Source organism: Tinamus guttatus, unplaced genomic scaffold, assembly GCF_059628265.1.
Source record: "Tinamus guttatus ecotype Peru unplaced genomic scaffold, ASM5962826v1 Tinamus_guttatus_pri_ptg000004l, whole genome shotgun sequence".
Classification (NCBI taxonomy): domain Eukaryota; kingdom Metazoa; phylum Chordata; class Aves; order Tinamiformes; family Tinamidae; genus Tinamus; species Tinamus guttatus.
The window spans coordinates 14,739,831-14,761,314 of NW_028288538.1; the positions used below are offsets into that span (position 1 = coordinate 14,739,831).

The window sequence follows — 21,484 nt, forward strand, 5'->3', positions numbered from 1 at the left end:
TCAGAAAGGAGCTGATCACATTTGCCATCTACCATCCAAAGTGATTCCTGTCTAAGAACAGACGTTTTTATTTTTTTAATCCCCTCTTAGTTTGGGATACACTGACGCTATCTCATTTCCTCTTATTCAAGCTGTTGGTCTTGGATTTTCTCCTTTCCTGATAGCAAGTGCATGTGTGTAGGCACAAGTGTGTGTGAAGCTGGGGCTCCAGGGGTAGGCTGGAAGTTCCGTGGACCTGCTAAGCTGTTTTCCCAGCATGATCCCAGTCTTTAAAGTTTGCAATTCCTGCGTGCATAGATGCCATTTACATTTATGCCCATTTGCTTTTTGCACATAAACATAAGCACGTAGGTCCTGGCAGGTGCTGTCTCGCCCGTGTCGGTGTCTCTGAGGCTCCCCCCCAGGGCCACCCTCCTTCCATGCTTTCCTTGGCTGTTTCCAGAATTTACCTGACCAGAGGTGAAGATGGTCAGAAACGGAGAAAGACACAGTCAAATAGCAAACTGGAAAATAAAGAAACAAAACTTGAGATGAAAACAGGGGAAGGGAATCAGAGGTCCCCCTAGAAAGGGGAAGAAAAACCAGGTGTCAGAACTGGAGAGTGAAGCATCTGTTTAGAATGAATTTTCTGTCCCCTTCGGCTGCTTAACATCTCCTGCAGGGTTTTCTGGGGAGTCTGTCCCCAGCTCGCTGTTACCTTTCCCTTAGAGGCTGCCTGTCTTGGGGCCCTGCCACCCCAGCTGTCACCTGTGAGACCCGATACCCTCTGTGCTGCAGGGCAGCTCATCAGCAATCCCGGGGCAAAAGTTGAAAGGAGGGCGAGCAGGTTTTCTGGAAGGGCAGCCACAGCCTCCTGGGGCATAGCCTCGGAAACAAGAAATGACTGTATTACCCTTAAGCAGCCCGTGCTGCCCCCTGCTCCCGTGGCACCAGGTCACCCTTGCAGTGGCACGGCAGCCTGCCCCCCTCCAGGATGCTGCTGCTTAAGGGCAGGGAATGGCACGGGGGCCACATTTCCCTCTCTATAGTAATTCCCTGGTCTCACATGCCTTCTAAATATATCTCTTAATGGTTCTTCCCTCTCATTTGCTCTTTCTTTTAGAAATCGAGGCTGCAGCCCATCTGGTCCTAGCATTTTGGCAGCCTTTCCGCGGTCTAATTTCCTCAGCGCTTTCTTGGCTTGCGTCTGCTTTCCTTCAGTATTTCTTCTTCCTCCCTGGGAAATTAATCTCGGCTTCTGACATCTGCCTTGCTTCCTTTGTAAACGCTGAAGCAAATAAATTATTTTTGTTTAGGGATGTCTCTCTCCTTTTTCAGTAAGATACCTTTGTCTCTCTGTAAAGGCCTCCTTTATTTAGCACCTTTGTTTTCACATGCTAAAAATTTCACAGTGTTTATCTTTGCTTCTGAGATATCCTTCCTTTTAGTCTCTTTCACAGTATGGACATTTAGTCCCTTTCCTATCCACAATTGTACTATTTGGAGCTTTCTACCATCCAGTCACTGGGAAACAAAGCACTACATAATCTTTAACTACATAATCTTTTATAAAGGAACAGTCCATTATGCCTTTACCTCCTATGCACAGCTGTGGATAAATGCATTTCAGAAGATGAATAAAAGAAATGTTTGCTTAACAGTATCAGCACAAGAAAATGTTGTGCCTTTCAAAGACTGTCTGCGGAATAAAAGTGGACATCCATTTTACAAAACAGCACTTTCTTAAAAGACACAGGCTGAATTGCCGTCGTGCCGTTTGTGAAGCGTTTGAGCAGGGCGATGAGAGCTTGTTGTCTGGTTTGGTGAGTGGAGTTTCATGGAAGTGTAGGGGACATGGAGGTCTGGGGGAGCCAGCGGCCTGCTGCAGGAAAAGCTCTACAAACCACACTGAAAAGAATTTGCAGCAGCTGGTACCAAATGTGAAATAGGTGAAGGACTCTGAAGAGAAAATGTGGTAAAATGTACAGTGGACAAGATTGCTTAGTAATTCCAATATTTGGGCAGCAAATAGCGAAAAAGGAAGTTGTTTCAGTTCCAGCAGTTCAGTTAGTATCTGTAGCGGTTTCTAAAAAATAGAAAAGGGAGCAAGATACAACCTCCAGTGAACTTTATCAGAAATTGTCTGGAGGTGATGGGATGATGATTCTGATATTCTTGGTTTTCACATTATAAAAATGAAATATCAGTACTTTGGGCCCTGGCATTTGATGTAATCTCAAGAATTTTGGAAGCACTGAAGCATCCTTACAGCCAAAGGAAGCTAGATATGAGCTGTGAGATTAAAACAGTCAATATGTTTAAAATATATATACACACATATATATATATATATATATATGTAGGTCAAATTATTTGCAAAGAAAAAGTTGTTCTATTTATTTTGCACATTTCTACTGGTTTTAGAACCTTTGCATTGCAGAGAACCCATGAAGAAGTGATTCCACACAGTTAGAGCTAATTTAGAAACAGACCAAAGATAGAAACATAAAGCTGTTTTGATATCATTATCAAGGCAGATGTATTTTCAAGAAGTGTTTTCTTGACTGATTAAACATCTATTTGTGATTCATTTCCTACTGAGGATCTACACCTACTAGATTGAGACTTCCACTGAACGCAGTTGAGTCCTGCTTATTTACAGCATGTAAAGCATAGTCATTACAGAAAATTTGAAACAAGGACTTGAAATGAATTGCCGACTTAACTGGATTCCAGACTGAGAAAACATGTATTTATGGTTCAGCATTTTGCTGCTGTGTCACAATATTTAGTTGTTCAAAGTGTTGCAAAATGTTTGGGTAGAAATTTGCAATACTAGAAACCAGAATAGACAATGCACAAGTTAACTGAGTCAAATGCTCTGTTTTTTATTGCTGCAATGGCAAGTCATACTGTTTCAGAGATGAAACTATCACCAAGTATAGTATGTGTTTGGATATATGGATAAATCCTCACTAGAACAGCTTGATTTTACAATTACCACGCTGAAATAATTTCCTGACCTCCATCTTGCTGTTGGCAAGAGAACATAAGAAGGTTCTCATGCCATTTTTGTGCTTCTGGGTCATCTCTAGTTTGGTGTGTTAAAGATGCAAACCAGCATGTTTAGCTCCAAGCAACGTGACGTATTGTGGGACAGAGAGCACTGCTCAGGTTGCAGGAATGGTGGCTGTTGGATATGTTTGGGTGGGGAGCGATGAGCAGGCGAGGGGTTTTATGAAGCATTTCTATTTACCAGTTAATACTACAGTAATGGGTCTTGAGCGCTGCACAAAAATTGACTGCAGTCCTGGGAGCTTGGGTTGTGCTTTTTGATGCACCAGTGTATCGGATGGGGAAACCATGCATGAAGGAACAGCAAGGCACTGGTCACTCTCGGCTCACCAGGATATTTGTGCTTTGAATAATGTGTTTTAGCCTTATAAGGCAAGAGGCAATTAAATTGGTGGATTTTGTCAGGAATTGGCTTTTTGTTTTAGCAGTCAAATGAGGTTAAACAATTGCTAGTCTTTTGAGATGTCTTAATAGATTGCCACTTTTATGTGGCCACTTATATACTCTTGAGCTTAAATTTTTTCTGGCATCTGCAGTTTGCACTATCAAAATGATGAGGAGAACTGGTGTATTTTAAGTTAGCATTTTAAATGAAAATTCAGTCCACCAGAATGAGGCTTTACTCCACTGGAAGAAACCTGCAGTTTAGAGTTTTATAACACAGTGACTTCAGCATATGCAGCACAAAGTAACCGCAGCATATTTTGAGTATAGTTCCAAATACAGAGGTAAGGAAATCACTGCAGTTCTTTTCATATTATTAACTTTATTCAGCTCAGGTTAGTCATTCTCATGTGTGTGTGTATGGTTTTTGTTTCCTTGTTTTTAAGTAGCTTGCTTTTTATTTTATTTTTCTCGGTTGGACAAAGTAGAAGTGAAAATAAAAAAAATGAAAGTGAAGTAACACATTCTCTTTTTTGGTCTCCTTCTATGAGAGCTACTGATCTCCTTTCCTTTACCCTTGTTGAATGGGTTGACTCTTCCTGTCTCTCCAGCACCCTTGCAGGAAGCACATAGCCCAGCCAGCATTTGCAGGGTAGAAAACAGCCAGGAAGCTGCACTTTAAGCGGTCTTCTTTTGAACCAAAATTTTCTTTTCTGTGGTGGCATCTCCTTCTCTAATTTCACTAGAAGTGAAAAGGTTCCCAGAAAAACTGAACACATGAATGGAATGCATGAAGTACTACTGATTGTGCCTTCCTTGCAAAGGCAAATTCTGCTTTCCCCATGCTTCATTTCCCATCTTGAGTCAATTTGGAGACTCCTTTAGTATCCAGGCTTTCATGATAATGATTCTTAACATTATTCTGTTTAACATTATTGCAAGTTATTACATTATTGTAATACCAGTGCACTAAAAAAGCAACATTCCTGTCACTTTTACCCACTATCGGTCAGTAGAGCTGTAACTGAGCAGTAGTAATAAAAGCTGTTGTTGTATTTCAGGGGTGTTCGAGAATCAGTAATAGTCCAGGTTGTTTCCCTGACACCCAGCAAAGGTAACTCATGATGCACATTCTTAATTTTTCCTGAAGAATTGATACATACAGGAGAAGTTTGAATAGCTGTTAAAAACACTGGAAAAATCTTTAAAAACTCTACCAGGTTATCTTCACTCCTCTTTCACTCTCTTGAGGAATAGAACTTTATTTGGCTAGCTAGAATGCCTTTAATTCCTATTTAAACAGAAATATGAACTTATCAGAAAATGTACTGTGATTACCTATTACATTTTAAACTGAAGTCTTTGTAGTGAATGATGTTGGATTTGAAGGTGTGCTTTTGTGTTTTAAACTGTCAATGACTTTCCTTCTTCAGATTCTATTTAAATGAAATTGATTTTATCTACCCAGGAATATTCTCAGGACATTTATTCATGGAATTATTTCCTGTCCCAACCATTTTCTCCTATTTTTTTTTTCCTTTATCATTTTGCAGTGTGATTTCCAAAATGGTTGTGTGTGTGTTCTTTTTTTAATATCCATCACTAAATTAAAAAAGTTATAAAACCATAGTGTATCTGCTTGCCTTGCATTCTTATTATAGTCTATATAGCCCTATCAGCATTTTCTGTATTTAGCATTTTGCTTTTTAAAATAAATGAATGACAACTATCGGAAATTGGTAGGAAAAAATTCATGCTTTCCCTGTTAGTACCAGTAAACTTGGGAACATGGTGATAGTGTATTATTAACCTGCTCTATGCACAAGAACCCCAGTAGAGAATCAGCAGACTTGTATTAACAGAACTTTATTTGCAACAGAAGAACATAGAACAGATTCTTGGATGCTTTTGGGGGCTAATTTGTGGAATGGGGCTCCCATTCCACAGGACAGAAAACAATAAAACCCTGAATGTTTACTGTTAAAATTGTGCTCTAATGGCCCTTACATAAAAGTGTATACCAAATGAAAAGGACCTATACAAAACGGTTTGAGATATTCTACACCTTTCCTAAAATTAAAGTGGCAAAAGAACGAGAAATGTGGAGCGATGAGTTAGGTGCCCACCTCCCTTTGTTGTTCCTTCCCTCTGATTTTTGCATTTTACATTGGCACATATGGACAGAAAGGAGAAGCAGAAATTCACTCATGCACAGAGCTAGAGAAATATGTGTATATACACATATAGACAGATGCACAAATGTATCTCCTGCGCAGAATACTTTAGGGGTTGTGTAGGAAGGGTAGGATAAGCAGCTGCTAATGGGGCCCAGTGAGCAGCTCAGGGCCATCGCTGACTGCCTCATAACCCAAGCTAGAGCCAGGCCCCTCCACAAGGGTTTGCAGAGCAAAACGTGGTGGTTAGCACTTACTGGGACAGCTGAGGAAAATCCCTGTGCAGGACGGGTCCCTTAGGGAGCACAGAGCAGCGTGGCTGGCAGCACAGCGGTACGGGGAGGAGCGCTGCTCGCCGGGCCACCCGCCCTGTGAGGCTGCTCCGCAGCGCCATGGCTGGAAACGGCCCCATCCCTCCGCCCGCCCGCGCCCCTCTGAGGACCACGGGTTTGCCGTGCGCTCATGGATCTCCACCAGATCGCGTGCGGGAGCCTGCTGCGGGATGTGTGTACGATTGCTCTTTTAACAGACCAAGCTCTAATGAGATGACATTAGAAATATTTCGGAATAACTGCCGTCCGTATTTTGATGCCTTACATTGTTGCCCTACAAATCTTGTGATACTGAAAATGCTGAGGAAAATGCTGTGTTGCCTATGCAGTTTAGCAGTGTGTGTTTGCTTAATGACAGAAGCCGCCTTTCTTACTGATAGAATGAAAGTGCTCTGTGTCGCAGGTTTTGGAGGGATCACATGATGACTCACTAATAAGAGTAACTGCTCATCAATAATTAATTACTAGTATTTTGGGAAAGACAGAGATGCAAAATGGCTGTGCCTCTGACCTTTCCAACCTGCCTCTCTCTAATTATGCCGCTGTCAGGAGGGGCCGTTTTTACAGCTTTTTGATGCCTGTCCTTGTCAGTAGGACAGCAGGAGCTTTTATTTCCTCAGAGCATTTTGCTACAGATGTTGTTGAAGGTTAATTTACACAGAGCAGGGCTACACCGGGACCTCCATTTGTTCTGCAGGTGAATTGTTGCAGCAATGTGGCAGAAGCCGAGCCAGGGTATGTGTGGAGCAACCCGTACAGAGCGGCTATGAAAGCGTAAAGTTGCTCGTACCTACCCTCCTTGCAAAGTGGCTGGAGTATTAGAACATTTTCTCCCTCAGAGAATATTTTAAAACAGAAACTAAGCTCTGGAACAGCTGAGGTAGTTCCAACTTTTGAACAAGGCTTTCCTTATTAAAAAAGCAATTGTGTCTGAAGTGTTTATAATAGATACAAACAGTGCTGCTTCTACCTAACTCCAGAGCTGCAACCGGCCCCTTGAAGGATTTCAAGTTTACAGTGGTTTGAGTGGCATTAAAATGTTAGTGCTGTTTGCTTGCTTTCTTGCTTCAAAGTGGCATTTTAAGCTAGAATTGCCACATATGGATGTCTTTATTTAGAGAAGCTCTGGTGTATAAATGGACTGTCAATGGTTAGAATTACACAGTGCAAACTGCTGCACAGAAACATGTATTTATGGTGCAGCATTTTAGTTGCTGGTGTGTCACATAATTTAGTTGCTCAAAGTGCTGCAAAATCTTTGGGTAGAAATCTATAAGAAGAGGAGATGAGAAAAAATAAGGATAGGCAGTGCTCAAGATAATTATGCGTTGAGTACTCTGATTTCTGTTGCTACAGGGGAGAGGAATACTGTTTTAGAGGTGAAACTATCACTGCTTACAGGATGTGTCTAGCTATATGCATAAATGTTGTTCAGAACAGAAGGAAGGAGTTTGTTTTCTGTATTCTCATGAAATCTGCTGAAAATCCTTGTTTGAGTTGATTTTTATTAACCTTAGTTTCAAAGGTTTTGAAAGCAAATGGTGTGAAATTTAGCATGGCTTTGCATAAGGCAGTGTTAATGCCCTTGCCTTCTGTCTGTTTTTCCCCACAGAGCAAGCTGATGTCAAAGCTGTGTGGAGTGTATAAGGCTTCCTTCTGCAAAATACCCTTTTGCAGGACTGCTAAAGATCCTGCTGCTTTTCACTCTCAGAGTTTATCCAGTTGCTGCTGCTGTCAGCACCCTTAACAAGGGCAGCATGTAAGGGATGGGCAAATGGAAGCAAATATGAGTGAAACCTTCAAGTTACATCTGGTCCTGCTCTCTAGAAGAAAAGGGCAACAAATTGCAGAGAGGGGTACAGGGAGCAGACAATCGAGTAGCTTATTTACAGGTCATGAAAAAGTCTTCATCTGTGGCACCCACAGAAAACTGTCCTTTCAGGTGTTATTCAGATTATTCTTCAGCATGGTGTTTAGAGAGATGCCTGGGGACTAGGCTGCATTTGGTGGAATGGCTCGCTTGGAGGTCTCTGATACTCTGTGTCATTTATGGTAGTGAAGGAGGGGTATAATTTAGAATTATCCACACTGTGAGTATTAGTGATGAAAACACGGAGAACAAATTAGACTTACTTACAAGCAGTTGGGATTGAGGAGAGTTTTCTGAATGTATTCATCTTTCTTCTCATTCTTTTGTAATTTGGGCTTCTTTGATTTATTGGTTGTAAGGAAACAATATATATATTATATATATATATAGATATATATATATTAATGTGTAAACATGGAACCAAAAATAGTACTAGGATATTAGCCTGTAGGTATCATTTGGGCACAAAATGTTTGGATTTGAATGTTTATGATACATAGGAGTATGAGTACTGTGTGAGTATGTATATTGGCAGTATATTTCAAAGAACTACACATATTGGTAAGTAATCTTGGTTCTTTCAATCTTAATTACTTAGTATCTTTTCAGGGGCTTAGTCCATATTTTAACTGAATTATCCAATCTTAAAAATAATGCTTTGTCCAGTTTCATATTTTGGCAAATTTATATATAAAATCTAACCATTTTTAGCAGAATTTTTGATATGTTAATGGTATTAATTGAGCAGACTGCTCAAAAATTGTAGGGGAACATGCTGGCAATTATTTGTGTTTGAGTTGAAGCTCCTTTATTGAAACTTCCTTACTATAGAAATATGAAATTAAGGAAATAGTAGGGAATTTCAAAGTTACCACATGAGGCAAGTCATCTGAGTGCTGCTGTTGTGTGTGTGTTCGTATTGAAAAGGTTAATTATCCTTCACCTTTTCCAGTTGTCTCTTTCTATCACAAAAACAGACAAAAATTGCTTTAAAATAGTCACAGAAGATTATGCTACATTAAAAGAAAGTTCTATTCAAAGAAAGTTACAATGAAAATGTTACTTGTTGTTCCTGAAATCTGGTCCTGCAGATATTGAAATGCAGATTTAGGGCTGCCACGCAACCTTACCCCAGTTTGCCCCAGGATCTTCAGACTTGCCATATTCCCAGATCCAAAGATACGGGAGAATACTAACAATTTACTTGGATTTTTTTTATTTCTGGTCAAGAATATTTTGTAGCATATTCCATGGAGAAACTGTAACTCAATTTTAATACCATTAGTTCATTGATAAAAAGCAGGATTTTTTTTTCCGTCCTGTACTGTTCCTTTTCAGTGGTATAGGAATTCTTTACAGAGCCGGACACAGGGTAAAAACACAAAATATGAGTTTTGAGTATAAGAGTTTTCTATCATTTACTAATGTAGTGGCACTGACATCAACTTCTGATGATTTTAAAACTCAAGAGAGCCCTTCTAGATTCTCCACAGTTTGCTCTAACCTCTCTGTGCTTCTTGGTGCAAAAGGCAGGGCTCTGCAGCGAGGCTTCCCGGCCCAGCCGCCGGACCGCGCTTCTGCCGAGGCTGCCCGTGCGCGGCCGCTTCCCTGCCTCGCTGGACACCCGTGTCTGCAGACAGGCCTTGATCATGACAAGTTACAAAAGACCAAAAAAGTAATTGGGGGAGGTAGTAAACTGGGAATGAAAACTAAAAAGTCGAACTATTGCTAGTAGTAGACTGATAATAAAGTGGAATTGAAAAGCTAGTCTCTGTGAAATGTGTAACAACAAAATATTCCTTTCTAAAGGAATAAAAGTGGAAATGAAACTGGATGTGTATTCTTGCACTGCACGAGGGGAACATGGTGCCTGAGCACTACAAGTACCGCACAAGAGGAAGAATTCTCTGCTCTCAGTTGATCTCATTCACGTCATAGTGGAGTATGAGTGTGTATGTTTTATTGATTGAGGAAATTAAGATGTGTCTCAAAAACTCTAATTCTTCTTGTGACAGTGGCTAACAGCAGTCTTGATAGAAATGTAAAATAGCTTTTCTCTCCCCGATTTTCGTGTTTTCAGTTACAATTCTCATTCACATATTGAAAAAGTTACAGAATTAGCTACTATCAGACCACCAGTAACCATTTCTATTCCAGGTAGTAGACTGTTTATGCTGCAGGGATTTGATAATGAGCCTCACAATAATAAATATCACTGGAAGTAGGCCAAGGTTCTTTTGGCATTGCAGCAGATTTAAGACACTATAGTGCATTTTAATCAAGTCCTATTTGGGTGTAAGAACTGTCTCCTGCAAAGATGATGTTCTCTATTTGTGCTTTTTGAGAACTAAAATAGTTCCTGAAATGCGAGTGAAGTAAATGATTTTTTCATAGAAATATTAGAACTTCTGCAATACTTTGAAGCATAAATTCAGGCATTCAAGTATTTGTTGTGGATGAGGGGAGGAAAAACAAAAATGAGAAGAATGTATGCTTCAGAAATGAAAAATATTTTCAGAATATCTCTCCTCACTGAAATGTCAGTAAAATTATTTTCATGATTCCAGGGCAAATCATTATTGTAGGTGACAGTGCTGAAGGAAGAAATTAAAAATTTCAGAAAGCAGATCCTGGTAATGAAAATCTGTTGTGTGATATGATTCATATATGCAAATCTGCTCCAAAAACAGGTGCAACTGACTTATAATTTTAAAAAAAAAAGGAGGGGGGAGGGAAGGAATAGCTATTTTTCAGTCTCTTTGCAATGTAAAGACATTGCATATAAAGACATTGCTAAGAATCTGTAATATACCCAAATTCTGCTATTGTAAATAACTTCCGCATAGTGATATGACCTTACATATCGAGAATTGGTAACCATGGAGGGTTCCTGACAAGTTTTGTGTCCCCATTTATGTCTATAATCAACCGGAAAATGGTAATTTGTAAGAGCAAATACTTTAAAAATTGATTTTCACTGTTACTGTGATCTTCTTCCCACATGAGGCTAGCTCAGATTTCTGCACAAGTGGCAGTAGTTTTGTCTTGATCAAACTCAGACTCCAAGTGTCTGAAAATGATCTATTTTTAAAAGCCAGTTCCTTTCATAAATGCCAGCATTTCTTACTCTTTGGAAACAAATGTGAATCTCTTCACTAATCAGTTAGTTTAGGTTTTATAACCCTGTATAACCTGGTTTTGGCAATGAGATGCAGATGTATATGAAATTTTCTGTTAAATTATCTTGGTTTAAGGAAGTATCAGGAGAAAAAAGATTACTAACATAATTGTAATATTTTTGCATGATTCATACATGCATGTTTGCATGATTCATACTCTACTGCAATATAGAGAGACTTTCACTGCTCATGATGTTAGGGTTGAATACAAGGTTTATTTAGTTTTAATATTCTAATACTTGCACTTCATGAATAATATGTGGGACCTGAAAGAGCAAATGAATAGCTCATAGCATCATAATCTTTGATGAGGAACAGTTCGCCTTTCTCTCCTTTTTCCTTCTAGAGTCTATCTGCTAGTAAAAGGTTGTATTATAGCAAGCCATTTAAAATGATTGCACACTGAATAAACCTTTGGCAAGTAGTGGGGAAAAAGAGTACCATCTGCAATTTTCATTTATTATTTGGAGGGGATACTGACTTCTTAAAATCGCTACTTGAAAAATCTTTGGATTTAGACTGCATTAACTTGTACTGATTTGTTCTGTCCACACCACTTCCGTTTTGTCATCAAGGAACATTTGAAAATAGAGCATATGTTTTTGCATTGATGTGAACAATCCCATAAATCTATTGCTATTGCACTTTTAAGATAAGAATTTTAATTGGAATTATAACTGTTGGAGAATATATAGTCACCTTGGCTGCTAAGCGCTTGAATGTCAAATGTTTCAGAATGTGCAACTTCATTGAATAGCTTCTTCATTCATGAGGTGTGGGCTTTTGTTTTTAAGGTACAATACTTGGTGGTACATTTTCAACATACGAATTTAGATAATGCAGCACAAGTTAGGCATCCAAAAATTTCTTGGGTATGTATCCATCTAAAAGAATAGCTAGCAGTTAAGAGCTTTGAAATTTAGTTGTCAAAGCTGTTACAACATCCCCATGAATGAATGTACAGGAGCAATTTCAGCGTTCATCACTTAGATGCACTTGGAGTTTATTACATAGTTCACCTATGGGTAGCTCAGGGGACATGTGCGTTATTTGAAGAGTGTCACTGCCTGATGGAATGTGAACAGCTTGAAAAGCTCTGTACACTGTGTTGATATTTGGACTAGGCATTTTTGACAGTACATAGTAACATCATGTGGTGTATAAAATATCTTGTGGACCCACAGAAAGGAACTGAATAAAACTGGTTTGTTGGAGTTTAGTGGGAAAGTAGTAATTACAGGCTGTTCAAGTAATACAAATGCAAGAATTTAGAAGATATGACTCGTGTTGTGTTTTGCATTTTTCCAACACCTAAGAACTTGGTTGTTTTTAATACTGGCTTGCAGGCCAACGTGTATTAGGGATGTTTTCAAAAAAGACAAGATGATCTGTTTATAGCTGCATTTAACCTGAACTAGTCTTAATGACTACTTTAAATGAAGTATCTTCCTAAGAAAATAATTCTTTATGTATGTGACCTTAGAAAGATAGAAGTATTTACCAGTTAGAAGATTGAGTCCCTGTTATCGTTAGACTCTCCAGGTCTTGTAAGGAATCAGTATAACAAAACTCAGTATAAAATCTCATGAAAGGGGAAAATGATGTTTATTTACAAACTCTGTGAGTTGATTTAGCCACTTCTTCTCTCATATTTGCATCTTTGCAAGCACCAAGATGTGTATGTGCAGGCAGCCTGGCCAGGACTGCGTGTGTGCGATGCAGAGTTCCAGGGATCCTGGTAACTGCTTGTCCTGTCTCTGAGACTCTTGCTTGGTGTCAAAACGGTGGTTCTCTGGACAGGTATTTTGATGCCCGTGAGGAGGTGGCAGCTGTCGCGTGGTTGGTGACCCTGTGCCTCAGTGTGGGCCTAGCTCAGTCGCAGTGAATCTTGTGCGCCGTTGTTGCTGCTGCCTGGCTCTCCTCGTGTGGAAAAGCAGCCGTTTGGCTGCTGCTGCGGGAGGAGGAGCAGCGTGCGCTACATTTGCGGGAGTCCTGCTCGTATATCGGCTTGCCTGTTGTCTTGTCAGTGTACAGCCCTTTCAGTTGGGACACAAACAGCACGTCCCTCAGTTTTACTGCTGGGTCCAGGAAGGGGGTGCGTCCTTATCAGCACAGGCCATTCTGTGAGCCTGTTTTGTGCCGTTTCCTCTGCAGCTTGCGCGTTTCCTTCCACATCGCATTCAGGTCACTCTAGAGGTTCTCTTACAAATCTCTACAGATTTCATGTCAAAAAGCTATATTGTAGATGTAAAAGAAAAAATTAGGAGGCAAAACCTTCTGAATGCATCCTGGATGGCTTTCTTATCCTGCTCTATCTAGGAAGTGCATTGGGGAATTCATAACCTACCCCATTGGTGACTTTTAAATCAACACAATATATCTCAAAATCCAGAGTGTAATCCACGTGTAGATGTGGGTTTCATATAACCACAGACGTTAGGCAGTATGTTGCTTTTTAAAAGTTTGCTTCCATATTCAAATTTTCATAGAATTAATTGAGCTTAAGACTTTTCCATGTCATATCTCTTGGTTTTTATTTTTGCCTTTTTTTTTTGTATGCAAGTACTCAGTTCCCTTCTGTTGCTGAAAATGTATGCATAGGCAATACTGGAATAATCAAGATACCAAAAAAGAGTTGTTTGTGTTTATATCTTTAAGATACAGAATGCAAATGCAGTACAGGAATGAAAATCACAGTCAGATTCTTGTAGCCTGTGTGAGGGAGGGCAAGGGCACGGTGTGTGGTTCTGCCCTTCCTGCTCTGTGGCGGGTTCCCCGGGCCTGCCGCGGCCTTGCTGCTGCGCCTGCGTGCTGCCTGCTTGCTGGAGGGGTGAAGAGCAGGTGCCGGAGAAATTCAAGGGGGAAAGTGGAGGGGTTATTTTTCACTCTTTTCAGAAATTTTGGGAAGTATAGCTTTGCTAGCATATGAGGGGAAATTATGTACATGAAATATCCGTATAATCTCAAAAACTACATACAGAATCATATGTAAAATACTCCTAAAACAAATGTCGTTTGTCTCTTTCTTAGAGGGGTTCAGCAAGGTTGTTCCATTAGGCCATGGCTTCAGCCTGCCTTCCCATTGGAGAGCTTTGCTTCCTTTTAGTGAAGAGTATTGTGAAGGTCTGATCTTTAAATAGTTTCTGCCTTTAATAAAGGAGTTAAGCGAAGGCAGAGAGAACCCACTCAATGTGAGCTGATCTCAGAAAATATTGAAAGGACCAAAGGAAAGAGGCAGACTAAGGTCATGAAGAGAATTAAGCTGATTTATTCTTCCAGGTGCAAGATAACCTCTCAGATTGTGAATTATTGTATCAATTTTCATCATTGCCTCAGAGCAAAGCTAATTAGTTTCGCAGGATTAGTTTAGGACTATGGTAACATATAAGAAGGAATTAATCCTGCTAACTGCTTGTCACCACAAATCGATTGGCTTCTCCTTCAGCTGATGTGCTAGCCCTCGGCCCTTCTAAGGCCTTTGGAGCCTAGTGGCACTAACACATTGTACTGAATTCTCACAATACTGTTTTGTTTACATATGGTAGCTAGAAAGCTAACGAATATAAAAGTGTTGTTGAGAAACCATATTAAGATGCCATGACTCATTAGTGTCTAACAGCGCGGCTGAGTTTTGTTCAGCCTGGCCTCGATTGGTGTAGTCGTTTGGTTAACCTCATCTTCCGCGCTCCCTTAATAGTGCAGCACGGCTCCTGCGATGTGTCACGCCGTGTGCGCTTGGTGCAGGCAACTGCTAGCTCATTTTCTGGGGAAAATTTTAATGTGGATATTAGACACACTTGATTTCATGAATGATGCATAACTAACTACTATAGTCTTTCATAATGTAGTGTGGGCTGTCTGTCACAATCTGCCATGACTACTAATTCAATGGGGTTTAGATCTGTTTTTTATATTTACTGCCTCTACTTTTGCTTCTATGAGAAAAGGCTGGTTTGTGATTAAAAATGTTCAACACTTTCTGATGCCTATTAGTGCATGATATTTTTATGACTCCTCTGTGTGATGGCTGCCTGCATGGCTGTGAACCTCTCAAAAGTTGTGGTAACAGCATGACAGATTTGCCCTATTCTGTCCATTTTGTTGATATATGTCTGAGAAACTTTAAAGATATTAGGAATTTTTGATCTATTTTATTAGATTGTATTCTGCAAAAGGCAAGACAGTTACAAAGGCTTGCAGGGGACCTGAAAATTTTCCCTTCTAACTCCATGCTGAGTTCAGCTTAGGTGATGCCTTGCCTGAGTTACTGAGAAGCGAAGCATTAAATAGCAAATTTAAGAGGTGTAAGAGAGAACTTCAGTGTTTGGTAGGTGACCCTGTCAGTGGGTGCTCAAGTCTGGAACGCGCTACTACTGTTGCATCTTCAGGTGATCGGGTGCAGCTGCTGGGCAGAAGGTGAGGCTGGAACCCACCGTGAACAGCAGAAATTATGAGAGGCTGTTGCTTGGTCTCAGCTGAGCACTGCATCGTTTCTTCCCTCCTGTTCTTGCACGTGACAAGAGGGTGAAGGCACTTTGGAAGTGCAGCTAGAAATGGTTGCTGAAATGGAGAGAATACTGCAAGTACACAGGATCTTGTCACGGGTTATAAACCTTGTTCTGTCGACTGTGATGCTTGAAGAAATAAACTGCTGATAACTAAAATTTGTAATGCAAATACTGTCTTCTGGTTAGTAATGTTGAGATTACAGAGCATTTATTTCAAAAAGTGCCTGTGGTAGCTTTTAGGGACCTATCTATAGCGTGAGAGTACGTAGTTGCTCACTGTTACATGATAGCAGCATGTATTTTATCCTAGAAGTTTTGTCTTGGAGAAAGATCTTTTTTAATGAACACAATATTGAAGTGTTACATTGTTAAAAAGTAGTTGAAAGTAATCCTGTTTTCTTTCAAAGTGTGCGTATAACCTAAATAAACCTTAGGTGTGTGTAATGGGAATTGTTGTCCTAAGTGCGGTTTAGGATGGTGAAGATGAAGATAGAAACTATGAAAATTCTTGTTCTTCGTTTGAAAAACATTTAAAAAATCCAACCATTCCAGATTTTGGATAGGGAAAAAATATTAATAGCATATGAATTGATGGACAATAGCATTTTGTGAAAACAATGAAAAGGAAGTGTGTAAATTATAGATAAAAGAAAAAAAGATGCAATAGAATTAATTTAATTTCAGATAATTAGATGTACAAGCATTACATGACTGTGTGAGCATTGCCTAATTAGAAGGTTCAAGTACTCAGGGCTCTGTTTATTCTTGCCCTCTTCCTTCTTGAGCTTTTCTGCTTCCCTGCCTTCTGAGACGTAGGCTTGTCCATGCTGGACTGGCTTTTTAACATGTAAAACAAACAATAGTTCAGCTGATGCGATAAAGTTAATGATTGTTTATCTTGAAAAGAGAAAAGAGTTGCTAACATAATGGGTACTTGATACCTAAGATGCTGTTTAAGTTATTATTAAAAAACAGTTTTATATGTCATGAAATTTATTCACATTTTTTCCCCAAGTTGTGCACGTTCATGATAAATGATATTCCTAAATATGTTCCTCATTGTGATACCCATTTCCTCTTCAAAAAGTAATTTAGATTGTGTAGTAAGGCTAATATAGGTTATAAAAATACCTTTTACAAACCTGATATATTAATAACACTAATTCTTAGAAAGCATTAAAATTTCAGGATTGTGGATTGTAAAACAAGTTTTGGTTGCATTAATAGCCGGAAATAAGTGGGTGATTTTTAAATGATTGGGGGAAAATAAGTGACAGTCAAGTCTAGTTTTAATGTTGCTTTTTCTTATGGTGGGAAACTCAGGACCTTAATCCTAGCATATTCTGTTTTCTTCTTTAATTGATTTAATTGTTGCCATGCATGTAATTGCATGAAAGATTGGGAGTATTTTGAAGGCCAAGTGATATTTATTCCTGTTTGTCTCTTGCAGTGAATAATCAATAGGTTGGTTGATTTTTTTCCAGATAACCTTTTTCATGCTGCTGTCTGCAGTGTGTGTAATGCTGAACTTGGCTGGTTCCATTCTCTCTTGTCAGAACGCTCAGCTGGTAAAGTCCCTGGAAGGATGTCAGCTGGTGAGTAATGAAAAACAAGTCTTTACTATAAAGGTCAATGGATTCTATTTTTCATTTGTTTGCATTTTCTATACATATTGTTTTAATTTTCAAAATTGTATGCATTAACTAGAGCTATCTATAAACCTTACAAAGGGCAAATCATGCTGGGAAAAGTTGGAGGGGTTGAAATGCTACCAGCTTTACAATATTTTGTCTCCCCAGAAAATAAATTTTAGTATTTGTGTATTAATGTCATGTTACCAATGAGTCATAAACACAGTATATAGAATTAAGAATAGATCAAAACAATGCTGTCCTTATCGTTTGATGTCAACCGCATCAGGATTCAGTACCTCCTGCAGTCAGTGTATTTCCTGGATGTTATAGGTGATCTGGTTGTTTTTGTAGGTGTAAATTGATATTCTATTTGCCATCTGAAATATTTTTTAAAAAATCCAAGCAAATATATGTTTGTGTTAAATAAAATACAGAATAATAAAAACAAAAAGTTATCATGATATGGTATGCTGTGAATTATTAAAAGGTACAGTATACCTGAAGTGTTTATGTTTCCATCCTGAGAAAAAAGTAAGTGTATGTTAAATTGTAAAAATAGTTAGTTATAAAGTGGTCTATAGAAATAAATTCATTTCCCAAATCACGGATCTAAAGATAAAATAAAATATTGATTTTTTCCATAAATTGAATAGACAAATGGCATTAAATTATAAAATCCATGAGAGGACTGGAGGATGTTTATGGACATGCATCAGTGCTTTTTTAAGCATTTAATCTGGCTGACAGCAGACCAAACAAATTATATCAGCTGCATGAGTGTGCATCCATAGAACTCATTAACTGTTAGGGATAGATGAACATATACATTTACCAACCCATGTTCTTCAGTCAGGCCCCAAAACTTTGCTTCGAATGATAAAGGGAAGGGACACTTCTAACCTAGATGCCAGCAGATGACTACAGCAGCAGCGCAGTGTGCATCTGCACCTCTTCAGTTGTTGTTTTCTTCTTTCCCTCCATTAAAACCTTTGTCTTATATTTGCTTACACTGCATGAAATAAAACTAAACTTTGATAATACAAAACGTTCCAGCAAACACATCAAAAGTCACATTAAAAAAAAAATTTAAAAAGTAGGAAAAGGGAACCATTCTGGCGTAAGCTGTCACATGCTTTGTCTTTTGTGGTCAGTTTTGGTTTGCAGTTTTCCAGTCAGGCTGTGTTCTGTATTCCTTTCAGCCATCCTGTTCATCCTGCTCTTGCTCTCCCAGGGTAGGACTGCAGGCCCACCACTGAGGTACTCTGGAAAATAGGAGATATCATCCTGAACTTTCTGTAGCATTGGCAATTTCTAGTTCGGATTAGACTTTATAGAAGTAGAGGGAAGGAGCAAGAGTGTGTGGAAAACCAGAAGTAATCAGAGAGATGAAGGGACGGTTTTCCCTATAAAATATTTGGTTTGGGAAACTCCAGACAAACCAAGTTTCTGGTTCCTACTTTGATGGACAGCTGGAGCTGTGCCGCTGAGGAGGAGCGTGGTGCAACCTGGAGCTCCTCAAGCATTCTGCACTGCTGAGTGCTATGGGAAAGTAGCTTTTGTCATTCCTTGCTTCTTTCTTTTTTTAATCCCACAGGAAAAAAAAATGTCATAGGTATTTTTTTGAAGGATCTGAAGGATCTTTGACCTGAGTATCACTGATTTGTCTTGATATCTTTTCTTCTATATTAAGATTATTTAAAAATTATTTTTAGGGGTTATGTTTATATCAGAACTTCCCATGGAGACTTATGGAAATGTTTGTGCATCTGCATGGTTGAATAAGTAGTCTTCCAAAATAAATAATATCTTAACTATATAATGGCTGTGTTTCTTTTCTATGAAAGTGTAATGCAAGTACTATATACACAGTGCTAAAATTTAGGGAAATCTGGAAAGTAGGATATATTTGCCTGAGACAGTTTCACAGTCCTGAGCACGCTTTTTTGTTTGTTTTTGTTAGATAATTAGTTAAACTTATTAATTGGCCTTGTTTCTGATAGAAATCCTGCCTAACAGAAGAGCATGAATATGAGATGTGTTGACGGTGTAATTATGTGGTTACGAATAGGTTCATAGGACGATTCAGGTTGGAAGGGACCTAGGGGATGTAGTTGATTCTTTCAGAAAAAGCTTAAGATTAAAGAGCCTGTGTGCCAGAGTGGCATACAGACTAGAATAGCTTGGAGAAAAATAGCTTTAACATTCCAGATGCATACTGGAAGTGGAATTTTAGTATTTATATATGTAAATTAGGATAGTGTTGAAGGGAGAAGGGTTAGACATTGTACCATGTAGCAGTGTACAGTGACAAACATTTCTCTTCCAAACCCAGTACTGCATTTGATCTTTAGCTGCCTAGAAGAAGGAACTTCCTGTCATCAGGGTAATGAACTTATTCTTCTCATCATTATTCTAATAGGTGTATTTTGTCCCCCTTTTATTTTGGAAAAATAATTGAGGGTTAAAAACAAGAAGTGGTTTGCTGAGGGACTCTTAGAAAAATTTTGATAGAACAGAATGCAAGGGTGGGTAAGTTGCTACCTAATTCTTAATTATTACCTTATTAAACTTTTATCTTCCTTTTTTTTTATTTATGGCTGAAATTGTGTAATAGATCTGTCATTCTTGGTGAATGCCATCTATGGCAAGATTGAACAGATAAAAAGCAGGATGTGTGTAAGTTCCCCTTGGAAGCCTTGATAACTTCATGGGTATCTGGCATCGTAAGTGCTTGCCTTGCTGTAATCCGTGTCGCTAGTTACACACTACATATTCGAAGTATAATTGATAGCGTCTCAAATGGCCGTTATGTATGAAGTAAAGGTCACAGTTTAATTTTAAAAGAAGTCTCTGAAACATATGAAAGGACAGACCCAGTGTTCCCATGTTGTTCTGCAAGTGTAATTGCTTCGGGAGCCAAGTGTCTGCGCTTGAGGAGAGGGGCGGAAGGCAGCTGTGCCCAGCCCTCCTTTGCAGGGCTCATGCTCCCTCCCCGCTTGGAGGCTGGAGCTGGCCCTGGCAAGCGCAGACACAGCCTATTCTTGCTGCCATGCTAAGTCACTAGCTATGTAGCTCTCTCGAATTTGTGGCTTCATCTGAGACCATTTAAAATCCCTAAAAGATGTGATCTATAATGTTGTTTAAACAGTGCAGAGAAACTGGAAATTCTTCACTGTAGTGACAGCTGACAAAAGTGTCCTTTTGTATCGCAGGCAAATGAACAGATGTAATTGTCGTCATTTGCAAATAATGGTCTCCAGTCACAAGGAAAGAAATGTAAAGATCTGCTTGAATTATGACGTGAGTTTAGAGAGATTTAGAGGGCCCAATATTTCAGTATAACACGTGATTAATGAAACCTCCTTAAGTCTTGTAATTGCTCGTAATAGGTTAAATCAAGGATCTGAATATGTCTATTAAATGTGAGATGAAGCTGTAGCATAAAGTAACTGGCACCGTTTTAAAACAGTGTGTAGTGACATAGAGATCACTGCTCTGGCAGCGACCAGTTCATTGCAGTGAGTATCCTGGGACTTATTTTTAGACATCTTACGGGGCTTTGCATATTCTCAAGTAATGCTGTCTTGGCACATATGTCCTTTCAGATTGCATCAGAACCCTGAGATGGGAATGCTGTTGGAATGTTACAGCTTTTAAGAGATTACTTTTGAGTAGTGAATATATGGTTAAACATAGATACGTGGTTCTAGCTTTTTTGTATTTTTAACCTCAGCTGGTAATTTTGGTTTTGGTATAGAAGAAACAGAGTAATTTTATTGTTATAAGAAAAATGCATAAAATGCAAACTATTCATATTCTTCAAATTGTTTTTAACAAAGGTAAGGGAGGCTAGAAGGAGAAAAATGTAAACCTATTCGAAAAAATATTCATTAAATATGCTCACAAATGTCATTTCTATTTTTGTTCTTTCATAAAACTTATTTACCTTCTGCATTGGAAAATTAGCATAGATAAAGGTCAGGTTCATTAAAATGAGAAGAATGGAAACTGAGATTGTTCTATCTGCTTGGATATTTACATACCAAATTACTACACTAATATAAATGCAAACTTAATGCAAATTTAAAATGAGCATATTGGAATCTATTCATTGGTGTTCAGTGATAATTCTGAGCTTATCATCGTTTAATGTCTAAATTATTTTTGAATTATAGCTCTTCAGAAGTATTCAAGAGCAGGTGAGGGTTAGGAAGGAGTAGGAAAATGCTGTGATAATCATTTCACTTACGAGGAAAACATTGATTAGTTTCTGTGTGTGTGTTGAATTTGAATGTTGTTAGTTTTAGAGCTCATTTCTGGAGAGCAGGAGAGCAGGATTCTTTGTTCAT

At 38.9% G+C, this 21,484-nt stretch overlaps 1 protein-coding gene across 2 annotated transcripts in view; it reads left to right on the forward strand.

Annotated features, from left to right (window-relative positions):
* The window catches only part of ENTREP2 (endosomal transmembrane epsin interactor 2), a 93,526-nt gene that overhangs the window by 40,730 nt on the left and 31,312 nt on the right, over positions 1 to 21,484 (forward strand). For both annotated transcript variants that reach the window (XM_088519747.1, XM_088519749.1), the window contains exon 3: positions 16,986 to 17,096. In XM_088519747.1, coding sequence (XP_088375873.1) covers positions 16,986 to 17,096 — 111 coding nt within the window. The remainder of the gene's footprint in view (positions 1 to 16,985; positions 17,097 to 21,484) is intronic.